This window comes from Aethalodelphis obliquidens, unplaced genomic scaffold (genome assembly GCF_003676395.1).
Source record: "Aethalodelphis obliquidens isolate GAN/ISIS:26980383/991018 unplaced genomic scaffold, ASM367639v1 scaffold42, whole genome shotgun sequence".
In the NCBI taxonomy this organism is placed as follows: Eukaryota; Metazoa; Chordata; class Mammalia; order Artiodactyla; family Delphinidae; genus Aethalodelphis; species Aethalodelphis obliquidens.
Window position 1 is genome coordinate 2,289,493 of NW_020837986.1, and position 18,200 is coordinate 2,307,692.

General features: G+C 50.4%; 1 protein-coding gene across 1 annotated transcript in view; it reads left to right on the plus strand.

The window, feature by feature from the left end:
- The window catches only part of RIMS4 (regulating synaptic membrane exocytosis 4), a 62,760-nt gene that overhangs the window by 33,712 nt on the left and 10,848 nt on the right, over positions 1-18,200 (plus strand). Inside the window, exon 2 of the mRNA XM_027078041.1 lies at positions 6,866-7,007. Within this exon, the coding sequence (XP_026933842.1) occupies positions 6,866-7,007 (142 nt within the window). The remainder of the gene's footprint in view (positions 1-6,865; positions 7,008-18,200) is intronic.

An 18,200-nucleotide genomic window follows, 5' to 3' on the forward strand; every position in this document is an offset into this window, starting at 1 on the left:
GGAAAAAAAATGAAATGCCCGTCAACAGTACAGTGGGTAAGTAGATTGTGGAACAGCTTATTCCTACAGTGGAGTACTTTATAGCAGTGATAATAGGCAGTCTGCAGCTACACACAGCAATATGGACGCATCTCATACAGTCAACATGACACTGAGCAGAAGAAGCCAGCACCCCGCCACCGCCAAAGGCCACGCTCTGTATATAAAGTTTAAAAACAGGCAAAATATTTGATGTTTGAGATCAGGATAGTGGCTACCCTTGTGGAGCAAGATAGAGCCTGGAAGACTGGGCACGAGTGGGCTTTGGGGACCCTGGTAATGCCGTTTCTTCATCTGGCTGCTGGTTACATGGGTGTGTTTACCTTGTGAAAATCCGTCAAGCTGTACACTAAAGGTTGTGCACATTTCTGTATATATCTTATACTTAAAGTTACAAAAATAATCTTCCACACACACCCTCTAGCAATCTTTCCCCCTACAGTTATTCCCCATTAATGGTTTGGGTAATATCCTCCCAGATTTTTCTATGTCTATGCATGAAGAGAAAGAGAAAGCTACGTTATCTATAGCTTTACAAAAATGGTCTTGTGCTTTACATGGTGTCCTGCAACATGCTTTTTTAACTTCACAGTATGTTGAAGCCATCTTTTATATCACTGTAGTTGTAGGTCTAGATGATTCTTTTTAACACTTGCACAGTATCTTATTATGGGGATGTGTCACTTAGTAAACCCATCTTCTATTGACAGACAGTTAATGTCAGCATTTCATTGGTGCAAATGGTGCTGTGGGGAACCTCTCCGTGCATAGCTTGGTGTGCTTTTCTGACTATTTGTGAATTTATAAATTACTAGGAAGGGAATATCTTGGTCTGAAGTGGTATTTTAAGATAGTTAATCTGTTAATGACTTGCTGAGTGGGTGGGTTGGAAGCAGGGAGACCAGTTAGGAGGCTATTAAAATAGTTTAGACTTGGGGTAGTTGGCTGTGAAAATGGACAGAAAGGGAGAGAGATAAGAGATGTTAAGGGCAAAGACTTTATACGACCTGGCATCTAATGAGAAAGGGGGAAAGGTCAGAGAGGTCCTCGGGGGTTCTGAGTCTGTGGCTGGGAAAAGTGGGAACGTAAGTCAAGAGGATTTGACTGGGGAAAGTGGGACGGGTTTAGTTTTGGCCAGCTCCTCATCCAGGTAGCAACGTCCAGAGTGCAGTAGGAAGTATTGGGTCTTGACAGAGTTAAGGGCTATAGATTGAGGTATAGGATTCCTTTGCTTAGGGTGGTCCTCATGTTGTGGGAGGGGAATGAAATCAGCGATGGGAAGGCTCTAGAGAGGAAGAACCGAAGGACTGGAGAGCGAGGGCTCAATGTGTAGGGATGGCGGCTGTGGTCAGTAGATGGGAGGGGATCTACTAGAATTCACTATCACAGAGGCCAAGGGAGGGATCTGAAGTGACTGTCATTCAAAGGACGAAGTAGTCAGTAGCCTGCATTAGTGTCCCTCCCACTGGGCCGCCAGTGGGTGCTGTCATTACATCTTTTACTTACTCCTCAAAGCCCTTAACACACTTGTGATTAATCAGTGTGATCATCTGTTTAATGTCTGCCTCCGCCTCTGAACTGTGAGCTCCATGGAGGCAGGGATCACCCCACTCTTCCTCCCTCTGCTGTACTCCCCCTAGGTGTGTGCTTGGCACACACAGGTGTTCGTACCCCAAGTTGTTGCTGTGTTTTGGTGGGACTCCAGTTGTCCACACACCTTTTGCCTGATGCCTACCCACCCCCTGCCACACACACACACTCTCTCTCTCTCTCTCTCTCTCTCTCTCTCTCTCTCTCTCTGTCAGCACAGGTTGAGAGGAGGGACTTAGAACCCACAGGGTACAGCAAGTGGGAGTGGGTAGCCAAAAGTAGGTCATCCACACTCCATTTACTTGTACATCACAGTGCCAGCCTTGAGGGCAGTCTCACAATTGGTACCCAAAGTTTACAGGACTCAAACTCCAGGCCTCTCCAATGGAGCCTTAGGATAACCACGGACAAAGGAGCCTCTTGCTTGATCCTTAATTATCCCTTCAGAAAGGGGCCCCTTCCATGCCTGCACGGTGTGCAGCTGATCTTTTTATCACCACACTTCCTGGAGGGAGTGGTATTTTCACCGTGATGCTGGAACCCACCTGTGCAGCTTTTTTTGAACCTTGACTTCCTTAGGATGCCAGCTAAGCCAGGCGTCTTAGGTCAAGTTTCCCCAAAAGGGCCCAGAGATGAGATTCGTGTGCAGGTGACGTACAAAGGAAGTGCTTCCCAAGGAGGCTGGGCACCCAGGAAACAAGCAGGGATGTGCTGTTGGGCAGATCCCACAGAGGGTGGCTTCAGCCCCTCCTGCAGGCTTCCTCGTGAGCCTGGGTTATGCCCCAGAGTTGTTCTGACCTGAGGCAAAGGACCCAAGGGTTCATTCTCTTGTTCCATTTAGGCTTTGATTAAGGGGCTTGGGGGCCACAAATTCCCAGGCACTTCTGCCTCTGCCTGCGTGGGGACAAAGTGGGCTCAGTAGGCCCAAAGGAAGATCTAAAAACAGACCCCAAAAAAGTTGGCTTGTTGTGGCTTTCAGAAGCCAGTGTGGTGGGACCTCATGAAAGTGGGAAGAAGGGAGATGTGTGGGGGTGTGGGCGGAGCATCAACCTTGTCCAGTGCAGTGGGTCCCACCAGGACCTATTTCTGGGCTCCTATGGACCGGAAGCAGGGTCTCCCATCCATGTGTGTATTGTCAGTGGAGACCAGCACTTGGGAGTGTGTTTAACATCTTCAGGAGGGCTCCCCACCAGACATGAAGGCACTCAGTAAATGCTTGTTGCGTAAGCAGAAGGGCCATGCTCTGGGGTTGGAAGCTGAGATAAGGCCCTTGTGCATGGTCACGAGCCACTATTGGAGACTGGTGTAGTCAGTCCTGCGGTCGGGCATATGGTGGCCAAAGGCTGTTCTCTGAAGGAGTGTGTTTATTGAAGGGAGTGGGGAAGGAAGTGAAGCCTTGCGCAGGCTTGCAGGAGGGGTGGAAGGAGCCAGAAGATGGAGAGGTGGTAGACTCAAGGCCCAGAGAGGACACATGGTGGGAGGGGGTCCCAGTGACGGTGGGAGAAGGTGGGATGGGGAGGACAGAGGGCAGATCAGGCTGGGCCAGGTCAAGGATCGCCCCTTCCTCTCAGAGAGGGAGGGAGGGTCAAGGGGCAGGTGGAAAGGTCTCAGGATGGTGAAAGTTGGAAGCAAGAAAGAGTAAGTCCAAGAGACATCTTTTCAGCCAAGTGGGAGAAAGGTCACTAGTTAGGATGGATGGGATTATGAGATGGGGAGTGGGAAAGCATTGGGACAGTCACTCTGGGGACATCACTGAGTCAGCAAGAGATGACAAAGTGAAGAATTGGACCATGACCGAGTCAGCAAGAGATGACAAAAGGAAGGGTTGGATGGACAAGGTTAGGTGGTGGCACTGTGTGGTATGGTTGGGTACAACAGTGGTCTCCAGATTGGGGACTCCCGAGGTGGGGAAGGTGGCATGTCACAGTGCCACCTGACTTGCCCGAGGTCCCACAGCTACGGCTGCAGAGCTGGGACTCTGCCTGGGCCACCTGATTGCAAAGCCAGGCTTACCTGCGTGCTGAGCTAGGGCTGTTCTGAGGCCCACGGCGGGTGCTGGATGTGAAATGCTTTGGGGCTGTCGAGTGCTACACAGACGTGAACCACACTTCTCCAAACCTCCCCCCGCCCAGTCCCCTTAGGGACTGAGTTGTTTGTCATGCTTTGGTCCGCCCTCTTCTTGGAGAAATGTGTCAGACCTTGCTGAGTGAGGATGAGCAAGTGTGGGGCTCCCGAACAGGGCTCAGTGGGGAAGTGAAGACCCCAGGCAAGGTATCTGCAGCCTGCCTACGGGGTAACCGGGTTGTGGGTCTGTATCCCCACTGTAAGGAGGGGGTTGTCCTTGGAGGTGACTGTGCGTGTGTGTGTGTGTGTGTGTGTGTGTGTGTGTGTGTGTGTGTTGGAGGGATGTCTCTCTGTGCCTGTGAGTCTGTGTTTCTGAGTGAGCATGTGTGTGTTTCTGAGTCTTTCTGTGCCTCTGACCCTGCTGTACACAGAGAAACAGAAATGTTGGGAGGGGGACTTCAGATACAAAGTAGGGTAAGAACGAAGTGTGGAATGACGGGAAACAGACACAGGGACACACACATTCCCCCACGTGTTCAGAAATAACCCAGGGTGACACACACATATACACACACATACACGCGCGCTGTGTCGGTTTCTCTGTGTGCGTTCTTGAGTGGGTTGGTGTACACTTCTTACGGCCACGTGTCTGCATGTGGCTGGCACATGCCCAGACACACATGCCCATTTAGCCTCAGAAGCACAGAATGACAGCTGTGTGGAGACCCATGGCAACACACAAATATAGACACTTAGACATACATTAACATACTGTGTCTTCACATTCTCCTGTGTGTGTGTGTGTGTGTGATTTTCTGAGTATGTGGACATCTGTGTCTGAATTACGCAGATATATGTAGGAGAGAAACATGTGGGCACACACTCTGAGAAGCACACACAGAGCACCTGTACCTCTGCATGTGTGTGCACGTGTCTGTCTGTCTGCCGGCAAGTCAGGGAGGAAGGGGACACCGTCGTTGAGTTGGGAGGAGGGAAGCCAGGAGAAGACCAGTAGGAGACGTCCTGGCCTCGCCCTGTTTCCTGGCACACAGACCCCGCCCCCCATCTTCTTGCTGAGTAGGATCGTGGGGTTTGGGTGGCACTGCTGTCCCCTGATGGGTCAGTCAGTGAGCTCTGGTGAAGGCCCTGGGGTCTGTCAGCTCATCCCGGACTCTGTGGGGAGATGGGGAAGGTCCCACTAAGGATCTGCCTCCACCTCTAGCAAACGCACAGCCCCTCCAGGGCGGTGGGAGACGGAGAGCTTGCCGTGATCTCAAGGATGTGGAGCACAGAGCCAAGAGGCCGCCCCAGGGTCAAACGGTGCCCCGTGTCCCCAGCCCCACCTTCCGGCTCTATGCGCAGACCAGTCCCTTACCCTCGCGCCTTAATCCCACGTGCTCGGTGTGAAAGCTGGGAGAGCAGGAGCCGCGGCTTCCTGGGCGGCTGAGGATTAAGACCAGTCTCAGGGCAGACACCCATTCATCCAGCAGTTAGTAATTAAGCACCTACAATGGCTGGACTGTGTTCTCAGCCCTGGGGCTTCAACACGCCACACAGTGAAATGCATTGTCCTCACGGAGTTTACCTTCTGCGTGGAGGAAGCTAGTCAATAGACCAGTAGTGCAGAACATGTCAGGGGTGGTAAGTGTCAGGAAGAAAGCCAAAGCAGGGCGCTGGGTGGAGAAGGGCCTGGGGTGGGAGGGGCCAGGAGATGATCAAGGAGAGCTTGGATAAGATAACGTCTGTTCACAGAGTGGAAGTGGAAGCGAAGGTGTGAGCTGCTGACGGGAGAGGGAATAGAAGGGCAGAGGGCCGTCCTCATAATAACCCTGCTCTCCCATTTTACAGTCGAGGAAGTGGAGGCACAGGGAGACTAGTAATTTGCCCAAGGTCTCACAGCCAGTAGAAAGAGATCCGGGATTTAAACCTGGGCAGGGTGCCAGTGGTCTAAATCAGTGGTCCTCAATCAGGGATGATTTTTGCCCCCCCTCCCATCCAGAGGGTATTTGGCAGTGTCTGGAGACTTTTTTTTTTACTTTCAGTACGTGGGCCTCTCACTGTTGTGGCCTCTTCCGTGCGGAGCACAGGCTCCGGACGCACAGGCTCAGCGGCCATGGCTCACGGGCCCAGCCACTCCGCGGCATGTGGGATCTTCCCGGACCGGGGCACGAACCCGTGTCACCTGCATCGGCAGGCAGACTCTCAACCACTGCGCCACCAGGGAAGCCCTGGAGACATTTTTGACTGCCATGACTGAACTGGAGGGAGGGTGCTACTAGCATCTAGTGGGTAGAGGCCAGGGATACTGTTGGACCTTCTACAGTGCACAGGACAGTGCCTGACAGCTAAGCAATAATGCATCCACATGGCCAGTTGTGCTGAGGTGGAGAAACCCTGGTCTAAATCCATGAAAAGCACTTGGCAGAGAATATGCCACATAGTAGGTGCTCGGTAACTAGGAGCTGAAGAGGAGGAGGGAAATGATCTGGAGAAGGTTGCAGGGAAGAAGTGAATTCAAGAAACAGTACATGTTGGATGGACCTAGAGAATGTTATACTTAAGTAAGTTAGACAGAAAGACAAATACTGTATGATATCACTTATACGTGGAATCTAGAAATAATACAAATGAATCTACATACAAAACAGAAACAGATTCACAGACATAGACTTATGGTTACCAAATTGGAGAGGGAGGGAGGGAGGGACAAATTAGGAGGATAGGATTAACAGATAGATACAAGCTACAGTACATAAAATAGATAAGCAACAAAGATTTACTGTAGAGCACAGGGAATTATATTCAGTATCTTGTAACAATCTATAGTGGAATATAATCTGAAAAAAAAATAACTGAATCACTTTGCTGTACACCTGAAACTAACACAGTATTTTAAATCAATTATACTTCAATTAAAAAAAAAAGTACATGTAAATGAATCTGCCAGCTAAGAGAACTCATGTGATTTCTGTTTGTTGGGTGGGTGTAAAGGGCAGGGAGGGTGGGTGCAGGTGAGGCCGGTGGTGGGAGGAGGTTGATGGACTGGGGATGGGGATGGTGGAGGCCGAAGCTGGGCCGCCACCAGCCTTTGAAACACTAACCAGAGGACTGGTCTCTCTGTCCCCTGCCACCCCATGTCTCTCCCCCCATCTCTCTTGGCCACTCTGCCCAGAAGGGGACAGCCGGAGGTTGAAGGGGGCCATCCAGAGGAGCACGGAGACGGGCCTGGCGGTGGAGATGCCCAGCAGGACGCTGCGCCAGGCCAGCCACGAGTCCATCGAGGACAGCATGAACAGCTACGGCTCTGAGGGCAAGTGAGTGTGGGGCCCGCGGTTGTCTTGGGCGTGGGGTGGGGCGGGAGGGACAGAGCAGCACCCTCCAGGATCCCTGGGTCAGCCTCAGCCTGGGAGGGGTGCTAACTCAGGGCTCCTGGGTCATCCTCATCCTCAGAAGGAGGTGATGAAGCAAGGATACTCTGAGGGAGTGCGATGGAGCATGGACTCTGGTACCCAACTGTCTAGATCTCAGTCCTGGCTCCACCGCTTACTGGCTGTGTGATCCTGGGCAAGTCACCTCTCTGTGCCGCAGTTTCCTCGTCTGTAAAACGGGGACAGTACTACCAGCCTCATAGGGGGTGTTATGAGGATTAGATGGGTTAATATTTATAAAGCACACGGCACAGTGGCTGGCAAAGCAGTGTCAGTAAATGAAGAAGGGGGTTGGAAGGGGTCTTGTTAGGATCGTTGTTATTTCCTCTTTACTCTCTTAGTTCCCTAAATCCCAATTGGTTTTTAAAAATGTGTACTACTGCTTGATGAGGAGTTTCACACACATCAAGTCATAAAACATTAGGTCCAACTGGCTCCTTGCCTGTGTTTCTCTCCCCCAGCTGTACATCAGAATCGCTGGGAACTTGCTACAAATACAGATCTCAGGGCCCCAAGTCCAAGCTGCTAAATCACACTCCTTGACAGTGGAGCCTGGGAATTCCATTTTTAAAAGACTCCCTGGGAGAAGACCAGTCTAGACTGGGGTTCTCATTGTTGGAGCAATCATGGACCCCTCTGAGAATTTTGGGAAAGCTTTGAGCCTGCTTTCCCCTGATAAATATACACACACGCACCCGAACACAAACAAACACTTTTTTTTTTTTAATTTTTAGAATTTCATTTACTTATTTTTTTGGCTGCATCAGGTCTTAGTTGTGGCACGCGGATCTTCGTTGCGGCGTGCGGGGCCTTTTGCTGCTGCACGTGAACTCTGTAGTTTGCGGCACGTGGGCTCTCTAGTTGAGGTGCTCGGGCTCAGTGGGCTCAGTGGGCTCAGTGGGCTCAGTGGGCTCAGTGGGCTCAGCCCCTGAGGCATGTGGGATCTTAGTTCCCTGACCAGTGATCAAACCTGCATCTCCCGCATAGGAAGGCGGATTCTCAACCACTGGGCCACCAGGGAAGCGCCCACAGACACGCATTCTCACACGCACAGTCGTACAGACACACTTGGTGTAACTGTAGTGGGTTCCTACATTCTCCTAAACCCCATCCCTGGCAAGGAAACTTTGATCCAAAGTGACTTCTTAATTGTACAGATGACCAGGGCACTCAGAGAGGTTGTGGGGCTTGGCCTGGATCACACAGCACGTTAATAGGTCTGGAACCCAGGAGTCCCGACTCTCAGCCGGGGCTTGTACCACAGCACCCCATCGCTTCATTGTCTCAGCCGTCCTTGGCCAAGGAGGACAGGGGTATCACCATCCTTGTCAAGCACAAGAGGAGACTGGGGCTTGGAAAAGTTAAGTGCCCTGCTGTCCAGTATGATAGACCCTGGACGAATATGGCTATTTAAATGTAAATGAATTAAGGTTAAATATTCTTTTCCTCTGTTGCATTCGCCATATTTCAAGTGCTCAGTAGCAGCATGTGTCCAGCACCAACTGTATCGGACTGTGCAGACGTCGGCCATTTCCGTCGTCATAGGAAGTTCCATTGGACAGTCCTGGCTGAGTGGCTTGTCCAAGGCCAGACACCCAGCCAGGCCGCTGGGAGGTGGGACTGGGGCTCAGCTGCCACCTTCTGCTCCCGTCCTGCTTCTGGCCCTGCCTCGCAGCTAGGGGCTCTGCCGCCTGAAAGCCTTCTCCCCCTCAGCCCCTCCTAAACGGGGCGTCTCCGGTCTCTGAATGGCCTCGCCTTGGCAGATTCTGCCGGTCCACCCACCTCCTAGGGAGACTTTCCAGAGGGCGAGAAGAGAAGGAGGACAGGCGGGAGGGAGAGGGAGAGAAGGAGGACGAAGAAGAAGGGAACAAATGTTTTCTTTAACCTGAGAAACTTGGCAAGGCAGCAAAACTCGGAGGAGGATATTCTAGGAATCTGGGTAGCAGTAGGTCCCTGCTGAGTTTCAGGGGGTCAGGAGATCTGGGTACTAGTCCTGGCTTGGCCACTGACCCCCTGAATGGCCTTGGGCATGTCTGTAGTCCTCTAAGCTTTAGGGAGGCAGATAAACATCTCGTCTGTTGGCCTCGCAGATAGGTCAGAAGACCAGGTCACGGGGGCGGCAACATGGTGCAATGAACAACAGCAGGGGGTCAAACCCATATTCCCATTTTACAGAAGAGGAGCTGAAGGCTCGGAGAGACCACATGACCTGTCCGAGGGGAGCAGCGTAGGAGGGTGTCGTGGAGAAGAAATGAGATGATGCCTGCACGTGACAGGTGCTCAGGAGGTGCCTCCTGTTGTCATTTGCTGTCATGTGATTTAAGGGACCAGAGAGTACACTATATTATAGATGTGTTCAAAGCCAGGACTCTGGAGTCGGACAACCCTGGTTTTAGCCTCATTTCTGCTTCTTAAGAGCTGTGTAGCTTTACGGAAGTTACTTTACCTCTCTTGTCCCAGTTTCTTCATCTATAGAAAGGGGTCCATAATAGTACAGACCACTAATAGAGTTGTTGTGAGGATTCAATGAGTTAATATATGTAAAACACTTAGAACAGTGGCTGGCACATAGCAAGCATTATTATTATTAGCTGTTGTTATTGTTGTTTGTTGATTCAGCCACTGTAAGTTGAGTATTTTGCTCCTTGTGGCCAGTTGCATCCTAGTAGATAGAGTGAGCCACCCCCATTATAATTGTGTCTAGAATGTGCTTAGCACAGGATAAGCACAGGATAAATTTTGGCTGTGATGATTATGGTTATTAAAAGGTTTGCGGTGGGTGTCTTGAGACAGTTGAGGAAGGATCAGGTGGTTTGGAGGGTGATTTGTCCAGGAGACGGGAGAGTCTTGCCCTCGCAAGAGGGGCTGCGTCTTGGTGGAGCCCAACCAGGTGTTACCCCCTTCCTCCAACACCTGGGTGAGGAAAGGCAGTCGAAGGGACAGGTGGGGACATTGAGCTGTGGTCAGCCTCCTCTTTGTTCTGGAGGTATTTTGGGCACTGGCGGGACCCAGATGCCAGGCTCTGAAACAGGAGGGGGTGTGACTATCCTCCCCCTGGGCTCCTGCCAGCCCAGCTGAGGCTTATAGGGAGCCGGCATGTTTGAGGAGCCCCTGCTAGCCTGCAGCCCCTGGTGCTGCCGGGTGTGTTTATTCCTGCAAGTGGGCACAGGGGTTTTCATTTAGCACCTACAGTGGATTTTCATTTAGTACCTACAGTGTGCCAGACAATTGGGCCGGGCATCTCAGAGACCCTGCCTTCCACTGACCACGCAACTAGCAGTGTGGTGAGAGATGCAAAGGGCAGGCACAGAGAACTTTGGAAATGCTGCATGCAGCCAGGTCTCAGGGCTGGGGAACAAGGGCTCCCTACAAGGTTTGGGCTATTCTGCCATTGACAGTGCTTGGGCTCCAGGCTACAGGATACCAGTTACAGTGGCTTTAGCCCTTGCTATTCAAAGTGTGGTCCACGGCCCAGCAGCATCCCCCGGGAGCTTGTTAGAAATGCAGCATCTCTTGGGACTTCCCTGACAGTCCAGTGGTTAAGAATCCACCCTTCCACTGCAGGGGGCACAGGTTCGATCCCTGGTCGGGGAGCTAAGATCCTGCATGCCACGTGGCATGGCCAATAAAAAGAATAAAAAGAAATGCATCATCTCAGGTTTCTTTTTTTTTTTCTTTTGCTATTTAGCAAGGTAGTATTTTTATTTATTTATTTTTAAACAAGTTTCAAAAGATTTTTTTTTAATTGGGATATAATTGTTTTACAGTGTTGTGTTAGTTTCTACTGTACAGCGAAGCAGAGTTCCCTGTGCTGTACAGCAGGTTCTTACTAGTTATCTATTTTATACACATTAGTATATATATATATATCAATCCCAATCTCCCAATTCATCCCCCGCCCCACTTTCCCCTCTTGGTGTCCATATGTTTGTTCCCTACATCTGTCTCTATTTCTACCTTGAAAACCTGTTCATCTGTACTATTTTTCTAGATTCCTCATATATGCCTTAATATACGATATTTATTTTTCTCTTTCTGACTTACTTCACTCCTTATGACAGTCTCTAGGTCCATCCATGTCACTACAAATGACCGAATTTTGTTCCTTTTTATGGCTGGGTAATATTGCATTGTATACGTGTACCACATCTTCTTTATCCAGTTGTCTTTCAATGGGCATTTAGGTTGCTTCCATGACCTTGCTATTGTAAATAGTGCTGCAGTGAACATTGGGGTGCATGTGTCTTTTTGAATTATGGTTTTCTCAGGGTATATGCCCAGTAGTGGGATGGCTGGGTGGTATGGTAGTTCTATTTTTAGTTTTTTAAGGAACCTCCATACTGTTCTCCATAGTGGCTATATCAATTTACATTCCCACCAACAGTGCAAGAGGGTTCCCTTTCCTCCACACCCTCTCCAGCATATATGGTTTGTAGATTTTCTGATGATGCCCATGCTAACCGGTGTGATGTGATACCTCATTGAAGTTTTGATTTGCGTTTCTCTAATAATTAGTGATGTTGAGCATCTTTTCATGTGCCTCTTGGCCATCTGTGTTTCTTTTTTTGAGAAATGTCTATTTAGGTCTTCCACCCATTTTTTGATTGGGTTGTTTGTTTTTTTGATATTGAGCTGCATGAGCTGTTTATATATTTTGGAGATTAATCCTTTGTCCATTGATTCGTTTGCAAATGTTTTCTCCCATTCTGAGGGTTGTCTTTTTGTCTTGTTTATGGTTTCCTTTGCTGTGCAAAAACTTTTAAGTTTCATTAGGTCCCATTTGTTTATTTTTGTTTTTATTTCCATTACTCTAGGAGGTGGGTCATAAAAGATCTTGCTGTGATTTATGTCGAAGAGTGTTTTTCCTATGTTTTCCTCTAAGAGTTTTATAGTGTCCAGTCTTACATTTAGATCTCTAATCCATTTTGAGTTTATTTTTGTGTATGGTGTTAGGGAGTGTTCTAATTTCATTCTTTTACATGTAGCTGTCCAGTTTTCCCACCATCACTTATTGAAGAGACTGTCTTTTCTCCATTGTATATCCATGCCTCCTTTGTCCTAGATTAGTTGACCACAGGTGCGTGGGTTTACCTCTGGGCTTTCTATCCTGTTCCATTGATCTATATTTCTGTTTTTGTGCCAGTACCATGTAGCCTTGATTATTGTAGCTTTGTAGTATAGTCTGAGGTCAGGGAGCCTGATTCCTCCAACTCTGTTTTCTTTTTTTCCAAGATTGCTTTGGCTTCATCTCAGGCTTCTAACAAGATCCCCAGGTGGTTTGTGGGTTAAGGTTGAGAAGCTCTGGCTTAATGGTAGTAATGTTCTAGAGCTAACACTATACAGAGCACTTGCTACGTGTGGGCACTGCGCTAAGCGTTTTACACGTATTGACTCATTTAATTCTCCCAATAACCTGATAACCCTGGAACTGTTAATATCCTCATGTTACAGACGAGGAAATGAAAGCCAAAAGAGGTTAATTAATTTGCCCAAGGTCACACAGCCAGTAAGTGACTTCAATTTTGGGGATTCAAATCTAGCATTTGAAGTCTGCCCTTACCCATTCTACTCGACTCTTTCCCTCCTTTAATGGCTGCGTCTGTCAAGATTTCTGGAGGTGGATGCTTCCAGGATGGTTTGGTGGCTCAACGAGCCTGTCTTTCCCCTCCGCAGGCCTCAGCATGGTGGACCGATCCTGGTTTATCCCCTGGCACTGGGGAAGGGTTTTCTCTTCCAGTGCCCCTTTCTGCCTGATTGAAAATTTGGTTCTGTATGTTAAGGATGGAAGGGAACAGTTATGGATTGGGCAACCATCCAAGCTCCCACTCCCACCCCCGCCCCAAGCAGGCCCGTCTCCCCTAGATAAAGGGCAAGGATTCAAGCCCCCTGAGAACGGACCATGAGAACAGTACCTCCCCAGACCCCTCATCAATCCTGAGATACTCCCTGGTGACCATCTGTTTCAGTTTGGGTTCCCCAGAACCAGACCCAAGACATGGATTTGAGTGCAAGCAGTTTACTTGGAAGGTGATTCTGGAAAACCATGGTGGGGGGGCCCATGAGAGAGATAGGGCAGGGGAGGCATCCAGCAACATGTGTGTTGAGAAGCTAGCTGCCACTGTGGGCATCCGGAGCTTAATCCTGATGGGGACTCTAGGAGTCAGTGTGGAACAGGTGCCTGAGTCATTTCCTGGGAGGCCAGGGAGCTGGAGTATTTATACTCCCACTCTCATCGGTTACTGGTTGATGGATGTTCACGTTTAACTCTCCTGCCCTTCCTGTGGCAGTGAGGGCTCTGGAGACCAGAGAAATTTCTTGGGGGCCAGAGAAACATAGCCAGAGGAATGAGGGTGCCAACAGTTAGAAGTCACTGAGCACGGACATGGTGAGGGTCAGGGCACGTGGGGGACAGCAGCAGCGTCTGCTGTGCTTTCTGAGTGCACAGCGCCACCATCTCCCAGCTGCCCGAACCAGACGACTCTCGCAGACACCTCCTGCTCTTTCGCGCTCCGTATCCAGTCCATGACTGGGCTCTACTATTTCACTCCTAATCGTCTTTGACTCCATCCACTCCCCTCCCCTCCCCCAGCCAGGAGGCCACTCATCACTCTTGCCTGGATACCTGCAAGTCTCCTTTTTGGTCTAAACTGCACAGTCTGTCACTCAGCACTTACTTCCTCTGGATTCCGCCAGCTTCCCCCAGTCCGCAACTGTGTGCCCCCTGCTCCACCACTGAACCTCTACACTTCCCTCCGTCTCACCTCCAGATCTTTGCATACATTGCTCCCTCTACCTGGCACTCCCTTTCCTACCCCTGCTCCCTCTTTGCCCTCTGACTCATTCTTCCTCCAGATCTCAGCTAAGAACATAAGCTATATCTCGTGTGCCAACTTCAGCTAATCGATAGTGGCTCCCTGGAGCGCTGTGTTGAGGAGGATTCTGAAGTGCGGTCCGGGCTTGGCAGGAGTGTTGAGGTTGATTGGCAATGTCTGTCCTGGGAGTGGGCAGGGGAAGTGGAACGGCACAGGTCTGCCATTCCTCTGGCTGCATCGGCAGCTTCCACAGCCTATTCTTCCCCCACCATAGCACCCAGCAGTCTGTCTTACTTCTCACGTGTGTGTCTTGTCTGTCCTACTAGACACTGAGTGTGGTGCCTGCTCAGCACAGGGCCTGGCCCACAGGAGATGCCCCACAAATTTGGATGAGTAATAGGTGGAGACTACGTACAGAAGTACATACACACACTTGCTTCTCCTTCCCGCCCCTCCCCAGCCTCCTTCATCACAGACCCAGGGTCTCAGCATCCTCCCCATAAACCCGAAGCCATCCAGGCTGGCTGCTGGCGCCCCTCCTCCTCCTTCCCTCTGCCCCTTGTCGTCCTGTGATGTCTGGGTCATCAGCATCCTGCTCCCCGGGTGTCTGGGTCACGGTGCCCACAGCTCTGGAGAGCAGAGTGTGAGCCGATGGCAGGGCCACTGCACCCAGCCTCAGGGTGGCTTCCTGTCAAGGCTGTTTCAGTCATCACCGAAGGCCCAGGAGGATGGGTGGGTGGTCAGAACCCCCTTTCCTTTTCCCACCTCGGCTACTTAGCAGTCATCGTGCCTGAAGGACAGGCAGGACAGGTGTGGGCGTGGGCTAGGAGATGGGGGTTTGGTTGCTTCTGTTTTATAAGCATCAGGATTTGTTGAGCACTTGACTGCACCAAAGCCTGTTCTAAGGCGTTCATCTCATTTAATACTTACAGCAGCACCAAGGGTGGCCTACCACTGTTCATTCCTACTTCCCCGAAAAGGAAACCCAGGTTCTGAGTGGTGAAGGACGTGTCTGTACAACCAGTGAGTGGGGGGAATCAGGATTCAAATCCAGGCCTGCCTGACCCCAAAGGGTGGACTGCAGATCCCTGTGCTCTGCCCTGGGCAAGGCTAAGGTCTCCTCGGGACACAGAGACAGTGTAGCAGAGAGATAGAGTAGATGAACCCAGGAACCAGACTCCCAGGTTCAAATCCCAGGTCTGCCACTTAGCAGCAACATGATCTTGGTCGGGTTACTTAACTTTTCTGTGCCTTGGTTTCCCCTTCTGGAAAGTGGGTATTAATAATAAGTAGCTTGCACAGCATTGTTAAATGAGGTTTAAATGAGTTAATACGGATAACTTAGTACTATCAGTGCTTGGCTCATGGCAAGCTTTTGATCAATAAAAAGTAAATCAAATCCCTGGCTTCACGCCTAGGAGCTACGCTCTCGTGGCCGGGGTGGGGGGAGGGGTAGGTTTGGGAATGTCTCGAATACTTGAGAAGCTGGAGTCAGGACTGTGTGATGCTGTGTCTCCTGGCATACAGTCAGTGCTGCTGCAGTGCTTGTTTTGCAAACGCACATTTGTTCCAACACGATTGAAGTATTCTGGAATAATTTGAGCACAATATAAACTTCGCCTTTGCTCAGGTGTGATTTCATCCACGAGAAACACGAGGTGAACTCGGGAAACTGCACCCATGTAGGAATGCACAAAACATACTCCTCGCTTCCTCCTGACCCCCCTCCCCCCACACCTGGTGTTACAGCTTCCCACCCGTCCGTTTCAGACAGCCCTCCGTCACCACATTGCAGCAACTCACACTGCAGATCTGCTGACACTCATTTCCAAAAGCAAGCATCAGGCTGTCTTCACGGTAAAGCACCATATTTATTGTAGTATCTGTGCGTTTCTTAACCATTTTACACGTATAAGACTGTGCTACCATTTGTATTATATCCCTGTCCTTTTTTTTTTTTTTGATACACTTTTTGGGTGTTGTGCCCCTAACCGTGTTTTCCCCATAAGCTCTGTGTTTGACTGCAGGACTTTTCACTGCACTGTGGTTTTAGGAATGTATGTTTTGCGTTACAGCAGAACCGACTGTATTGCAGGCTCAGCGAGGCTGTGGAGGGTGGATGGATGGACGATGGACATGTAGGGGCAGGTGGTGAATGGATGGACAGAGAGCCCGTGAACCTTTCAGAACCACATAACCCATACTCACCACGAGGGCTGGGCCGCCTTTTAATTTCTGATGAGTTGAGACAGGCGATCCATCTGGAAAAGAGTAGAAGTCAAAACCCCCGAATAACCCAATTATTTCTTTAACCATTGAGAACACGGGAAAACCAGAGGCCAAACTGAGCTCAAAGGTTAATAATAAAAGACAAATGGGTTTCAGCGCCACAAACAAAACTAACAGGATTTGAAAGGCAGGAAATCTCATTTCACCAGTAACACAAAATAAAAGTCCAGCAGAACAGAGGTTTTAATCCTGTTTCAGGTCTCTGCCTCCGCCTGGTGGCATGTGTCCCTTGCAAGAATCAGCTGCTGTATCCACCCTGCTCCCCCTCCCACCCCGCCGCAGATGACTGGCCTCTTTGTCTCAGGCATCCAGGTGCTGCACTTCCTAATAGGTCAGGAATTGGAAGTGCTCTGAAAGCACCACAGAGGGCTTCCCTGGTGGCACACTGGTTGAGAGTCTGCCTGCCGATGCAGGGGACACAGGTTCGTGCCCCGGTCCGGGGGGATCCCACATGCCGCAGAGCGGCTGGGCCCGTGAGCCATGGCCGCTGAGCCTGCACGTCCAGAGCCTGTGCTCCGCAACGGGAGGTGCCGCAGCAGTGAGAGGCCCGCGTACCGCAAAAAAAAAAAAAAAGAAAGAAAACACCACAGAGAGGGAGAAGAGGCTCTCCCAGGCCAGGCAGCAGGGACCCGCTAGCCACGGCATCTCAATCCTTTACTCATTCAGCAGATGCTGTGTGCTAGGCCCTTTGCTAAGCACCTTGCCTGCGTGATCCTGTTGACTCTCCCCAACAGCTCAGCCAGGTGACTATAATTTATTTCCATTTTATACATGCAGCTCAGAGAGATTACCAAACTTACCTCAGGTTGCACAGCCCTGGAACCCAAGGTCTGTATTATGCCGAGTTCAGTCTCAACCAGTATATTTTCCCAGTTTGGGGACAGCCCAAGGGTCTGGCAGTAAAAATCTATTGAGTTCCTACTGAATAAGGCATGGTCTAAGTAGCAGCAAGTTTGTGGCATTTACTAATTCAGCACACTCTTTCCTACCCCTTTGGGAATGGATCCTATAAGCAGAGATTTTCAAAACATTTAAAACTGGTACAGCACAGGCACCCAGCAGTGGGAGGGCTGCACTTCTGTCTCTAGGGTAGGTGTGGGCTCGTTTGCAGGTAAGAAGATTCAAGTGCAGAGCCACCAGCCGCTGGCCAGAGGTCACACAGCAGGCACTTGACCAGCAAGGAGTAGGATCAGCTCTGACTTTGTATCCTCTGCCTTCCGTCCTCCAGGGGAGTCCCCGAGGTGGAGCGGGGTCTCTGATGCAGTTGGTCCCCTGGCCAGCAGGGACCTACCTCCATTTTATTCTTCCTCCCTCCAGCCCCATGGAGGATGGGGCAACCCGTTCAGGGTTTCTGGGGAGTCAGCCTGGTTCCTTGGCAGCTGGCGAGGCACCCTGGGATGGGAAATCAGGCCGCCACCCAGATATTATAAACAGTCACCGCTGGGCACCAGGCCTACCAGTTCCCCATTGTCTGCTCAGAATCCCACCAGGAACTGAGGGGCAGACAGTGACGATGTTGGAGGAAACTTTCAGTTTCAGGCTGCAGAAGGCCTTGCTCTGCCTTGGGGGGCTGGGCCCCTTCAGTGCCTTAGATCCCACGAGGTACCGCTATTTCTCGAGCTTTTAGAGCCCAGACCCTCCTAAGAGAATGGATTCCAGACCCTCAGGAGGCTGGGGTGGAAAAGAAACGGGTGTGGAGGAAAGGCCAGGTCACCAGCTGTGAGCGGGTCTAGGTCTTAGCTTTCATGCTGTTAATTCAGGTTCTTTGGGTTTGCAAGCAGAGCGGGTATCCATTTCTGTCCCCAGGTAATTAAGTTATTTTTCCCATACTTTCTCTATAACACCGTTGCATGATTGTAGAGATAATAGATTCGGAAGCTTGGCTGCCTGGGTTCCAATACTACTCTGCCATTTCTTAGTTCGGCCCTCTCAAAGGTGCAGTGGGAACATGTGCTCCTCTCCAGGGTGTGGAGGGACA